Below are 5,856 nucleotides of genomic sequence, written 5' to 3' on the forward strand. Positions count from 1 at the left end.
CTTCCCTGTCCCTCTGTCTCTCTGTGTCTCCCCTCCTCTGCCTCACGCCCGCACCCAGGTTCTAAACATCTCAAATTAGATTAATCGGGAGTTGGCAGGAGATGTGGCGGCGGTGCCCAACAGGCAAACCCATCCGTCAGCGCTTCGTCAGCCTGCAGCCCCAGAGGGGGACCCTTCTGGACACAAATTCTTATTAGACTTGTCAGATCTATTAAAATTCTTTTCACACTTCTGCGTTCTATCAGCCCCATCATTAGTACAGCCCTGGCCTCTGGGAACACCAGGGCCATATTAATCTGCCGCATGCCCTGTCCCCGGCCCCCTGCCCCCACCCCCTCCAGGGACAGGGAGCGACAGACAGATGGATGGACAATGGCTGGAGCAGGAAAAGAAGACGTGCAGGTGTCCCTGGGAAGAGGGCCCAGGAGAAGAGGAGGACCTGTGCTTAGGGTTTGACCTGGGGACATGTTCTGGGCCAAAAGCACCTTCCAGGCTGAACACATCAGTATGTACTACTGGACCGAGGGCAAAGGACCTCCCTGGGGTCCCTCTCCTTCAGCTGCCTGGCGGGAATAACCATGCACAGTGCACAAGGTGGCCCGGAGGATGAAAGGCCAGGCCCATAGTAGGTGCGCAATAAATGCTCAGGTCACCTTCCTTCCTACACACGCACTGTGCCTATCTGAATCCTGAAGCCGTGTACACTCGCAAACATATCCATCTGTGTGAGTGTGTACCTGTCCGTATGTCGGTGCGTGCGAGGTTATGAACATGAGTCCACACGTGGCTGAGTCTAGGAGTGTGTCACTACATGTGTGGTTTGAAGTTAGGAGACTTTGAGTCACCATTCCCTGCTGTGGGACCTTGGGCAAACGACTGAGCCCCTCTGAGCCTGCTTTGTCTGTCTGAGCCTGGGAGACATAACTTTGTGCATTACAGGAATGAGAAGCATGTGTAAACGGGCCCAGAGCCTGTGGGCTACACTTGGGCTCACGACAGATGTGATGAAGTGGCAAGTGACCTGGGCATCCACGGGGCAGTTCAGGGCATGAGACTCTTGCACACGCACTGTGAGAGCCCAATCACAGGTGTACTCAACTGGCATGGACGTGAGGCAGGTGGTCACCGGGAATATGTGTCCCTGGGCTGCCCCAGAACGTTCATCCGGGGCGAGGGAGACAGTGTAATGGCAGAACTCTGGGACGGCAGACTAATCCCTGGCCCTTTTCACAGATGGGAAGACTGAGGCTCAGAGAGGCACGTGTGTGACTTGCCACTCATTGGGGGCAGAAGAGCGGACTTTCCCCTGCTCCTCCCAGCCATGAGCCTCCGGGGGGTGGGATGGAGCCTGTGCTGGGGTTCCTCCAGGATTCCTTGGAGAATGTGTCCCATTAGGTGCTCCAAGCTGTCCTTGGAGAGTGAGAGAACAGAGCAGGGCAGAGCTGGCAGGGGAGGGAGAGAAGGCAGTGGAGGAGGAGGCAGAGGGGAAGAGTGGAGGAAGCAGCGGGAGGAGGGGAAAGGGAGTAAAAGGCTGGGGAGGAGGGGAACTGCTCTGGCCCACTGGCCTCCTGGGCCCCTTCCCTTTTGATCCCCCTCCCCTGCAGCCCCCATGCTGACTTTGGGGTTAATTTTATTTCCGAATTGGGCAGGCGCCCCTGGAGCAGGGCACAGCTCAGGGTGTGACTAACGCCTGCCCCAGGCCGGGCTGCCGCTGGAGCCACTCGAAAATCTTTATCAAGAGCATGTGTGTCCCGCTCTGTGCCCAGGAACATGGGCTGGGGCAGGGGCGCCCTGGGCCTTCTGGAAACACTCCCGTGCATACGTGTGCACCCTGAAGACAAGTGCTCCCTCACACACACTTTCACATACACAGTTACACAGACAGACCAGATGTACACACTCAAATTACCTCAACATACAAGCGCACAAGGCCATACCTGTGCATACACCCAGACACACATGCACCGTTTACACATGCACACACAGCATAAGTGCCCACACCATACTTACACACACCAGACACACATGAGCATGTGTCTATGTGTGAATGCACATCTATACACACATACATGCAGCCATACACATCTGCACACTCATACTGTCTGTGCACATGTCCATGTAGAGATTAAATACACACACAGACCAAACATACAAGCACATAGACACATGAGACTGCATGTACATACTTGCATACACACTTAAACACACGTGTGTCTGTTGCAGCCAATACACTCACATATGTGTGTGCACATGTGTGTGCACACCTGAGCCTGTGGGCATACCAGGTGTATGCAATATGCTCATTTGTATGCACACACATGTGAACAGTCATATGCATCTTTGCCCGTTCATACATTTACACATGTACACATGCTCGCCCACGCATGTGCCCTTATACACGGATGCTGAAGTATTCAGATGCACACAATGCCTGCACAGAAGCACATGCGTGAGCTGTGACACACCCGTGACATGTACTGCCACTCACCCACATGCACACGCACATACACAAACATGCACAGGAAGGGTCTGCGCACAGCTGGGAGGTGGAGGCTGGCACAGCTGGGCCTGGTTTAGCCGGGAGGCCAAGGCCATGCAGGATGAGCGGGTGGGGAGAGCGCAGGAAGCAGAGGTCAGCCAGGCCGGCCAGGGCTGTGGCTGGGGCCAAGGAGGCCCTAGGGCTGGGAGGCCTCATCCTCTCGCACACGCCCTTCTGATTAGTTTGACACCAGCAGGTGAGGCCTTTGCTGGGAGGCAGAGCAGGAGGGGCGCCGTGACCTCTGGCTCCCTGTCCCGCCTGGGCCTGCCCTGCTGCTGGCCCCACCAGGCGGCCTCATCGAGCCTTTGGCTGAGGTGCCGGGGACAGTGGCTGCAGAGGGTGTGAGGAAACCGAGGCTGAGGTGGAGTAGAGCGTGCTCAGACCACAGCTCCCGGGTACACAGGTGCAGAGTGGGGCAGGATCTCACTGCCTTGCCCAACCTGGTGGCCACCAGTCATGTATGGCTGCCACGCCCTAGAACTGTGGCCAGTACAACCAGGGGGCTGAATTCTAAATATTAGACTTGATCTTTACATTGAGAATCAGACTTAAATGTAGTTATTCAGTGGTTGGAAACTGGTAAGAACATCGGGAACAACCTGGGTGTGTAAATCCAATTTCTCTTGTAAGTTTTATGAAATTTAAATACCAATTGAATACTCCCCACGAAAACTTAAGTGTCAGACTTAAAATGGGCTCTAAGTGTCAAATACACACTGGGTTTCAGATACCCAGTATGGAAAAGAGAATGCAAAGTATCTCATTAATAATTTTACATGGATTACATGCTGAAATGATCGTCTTTTTTTAGAATATTGGGTTAAATAAAAAATGTGAGTAAAATAATCCTACTAGTTTCTCCACACATTTTTAAAACGCAGCTACTAGAAAATGTTAAAAGACAATGGCGGCTCTTGTTACATTCCTCTGGGAGCCCAAGAGCAGGGCAGGGCCTGCTCAGATGACTTGGGTTTGACAGCCAGCTCAGTTTCATCTTAGTTCAACCCTTCTTTGTCTATGAACCTTGATTTACCCATCTAGGAAATGGGCACCCCCCACCCCACCCCACCTTGCAGCTCTCCACAGATAAGTAGGAGGCCCTTGGAATGGGGACAGGGTTGGGAAGGGGAACACTGGGGTACCAGGCACTCACTTTGGCCATACTGGCCGTACTGGTAGCCAGCCACGGGGTCCACGCTGTAGCCGGTGGTGCTGTAGGTAGGTGGGCAGTAGGACTGGGAGGTGGGCAGGCTGTCTCCTGGCTTGATGGAGTCGGCACGCTGGCTGCAGCTGGCCGAGATGGAGGTGGCCGAGTCCAGGCCGCCGTGCAGCGGGGAGATGGAGAAGTCGGCCTGCGGCTGTGGAGGCACTGCGCTGGGGTTGCTCAGTATGCTCATCACCTGCGGGGAGAGACCAGGGTGCTGGGCTCAGAGGATGGGCCCACAGACATGCCTGGATGACGCCGGGCTGGCCTGGGCAGGCCTTTGCTGGAGCTGCCCTCGAGGACCCTGCAGCTTCCAGGCCCTCCGTTTCCCTGGTCCGTGTGCCTTTGCACGAGCTGGTTACTGGTCTTTAGGGTTCCTCTGCCCGAGTCCTGCCCCCAGAGGCTCCCTCCGCTGAGTGCTCTAGGAGCAGGGCAGGCTACTCACCTCTGTCCCCAGGGCCTGGCTCCATGAGGCACCCTAGGCCTGTCTCCTGAATGCATGCAGGTGTGCATGAATGAATGCACGAGCACACTGCCCAGGCAGCAGTGCCTCTCCTTCAGTCCAGCAGCTCTCCTAGGTGGGGGCTGTGCCTCCCCCAGCAGATGAGGGTGCCCCCATCTGCACACACTAATGTTCGAGCAGGACTCTCATCTGTCTGGCCTGCTTCATTCCTGTGCTAGGCTTACTCCACTCTCAACTTCTCTGGGACTTTGAGCTTCCTGGCTCTACGACACCAGAGTACATGGCAGGTGCTTTCAAGTGGCCTCCCAGGCACCTGTCTTTGATTCTTTGACCTTCAGCTCCTTCTCTGCTTGGCCTGGCTCAGCAGACAAGAACTCACCATCCATGCTGGCAACTCAGACCAACAGGGCGAAACTTCTCTGGAAACTCAGCTTAAAGAACCTGGTGTGCAGACATTGGGGTGTTTGCTTATTCACTCTGCCAATATGCACTGGGCCCTGGGACTTCAGAGGAGAAAGAGCCATGGTGAGGGGAAGAGAGGGAGCCCAGGTCTGGTGGTAGGTTGTCTAGCAAAGACCACTAAGCCACGGTGCATGGTAGAGACAGCGCAGGGGTCCGTGGGATCCCAGAGAAGGGTGCCTAGAGACCTGGCATTGCTCCAGGGGAGGTGGTATCTATTGTCCAGCTCTCCATAACAGAGTGGGTAGAGACAGTGAGATTGAAAGAGGCCCTAGAGAGTGACAGAGCACACGTCCTGGTCAGTTTGGAGGGATCAGGGCAGGAGTCACAGGGAGAGGCAGGTCCTGGCAGGAGGGAGGCCCTGAGCACCAGGTGGGGACAGCTTTGCTCATAACGTGACCCCAGCAAGCTGAAGGTGACATGGTAAGCTGTGCTGGGCAGCATGCACTCGACTTCCTGCCAGGGGAGAGCGCAGTCCGCGGGCTTCGAAGCAGTGCTCTTGCTGCCGACTGCACACCTGAACAGGTGCACCTGCCGCTGCTGGCTGCGTTCCTACACAGGCACGGGCATGGCCACTGTCGAGGGCACTGACATGGTTCCTCGGGTCAAGGCCAGGGCCAGACTGTAAGCACCTCCACTTATGGCCAGTGCCACCTCAGGGGTGGCCCTGAACTTCCGCGACAGCCCTGCTCCTGGGGAAGCACCTTCATGGTCCCTGACTCAGAGGTGGCTGGGAGAGAGGTGAGTGCTGCTGGCACAGAGAGCAGCCCCAGCCCCTGCAACCCTCCTCCCGTCCCTTCTCCCCTTCCCCTTCTCTTAGCAACTGATGCCCGTGACTCCCAGCCTGAGCTCTGCAGGGATGTGTGGGCAGAGCTGGGGGCCATCTCTCAGATGAGAAAACGAGGCCCACGAAGGGCATGGCTTCCCCCACTCTCACAGCAGGTCTGTGGCGGGGTGGGGTCCAGTTCACCTGACCCCAGTGAATGGCTGAGATTGCTGCTCAAGGGTGGAGTGGATGGTCTGACCCCTTCAGGGCTCTCCCCCCAGGGAGCAGCATGGCTTGTTTCCTGGGCAGCTGTTCAGGGGTGAGCGGGTGGGAGCCCTCACCCCTGGGGGTTCTGGCTTCTCCAAAGGCTGTGAGCAGGGCCCCTTATCATTTTCTCTCTTCTATGCTCCCGCACTCCGCTCAGC

At 56.3% G+C, this 5,856-nt stretch overlaps 1 protein-coding gene across 1 annotated transcript in view; it reads right to left on the reverse strand.

The window, feature by feature from the left end:
* PAX7 (paired box 7) overlaps window positions 1-5,856 on the reverse strand; it is a gene marked incomplete at its 5' end in the record, with an annotated part of 111,347 nt that overhangs the window by 4,746 nt on the left and 100,745 nt on the right. The window contains one exon of the mRNA XM_027770669.1: window positions 3,693-3,939. Coding sequence (XP_027626470.1) covers window positions 3,693-3,939 — 247 coding nt within the window. The remainder of the gene's footprint in view (window positions 1-3,692; window positions 3,940-5,856) is intronic.

The sequence above is a fragment of the Tupaia chinensis genome, unplaced genomic scaffold (assembly GCF_000334495.1).
Source record: "Tupaia chinensis unplaced genomic scaffold, TupChi_1.0 Scaffold000146_1, whole genome shotgun sequence".
Classification (NCBI taxonomy): Eukaryota; Metazoa; Chordata; class Mammalia; order Scandentia; family Tupaiidae; genus Tupaia; species Tupaia belangeri.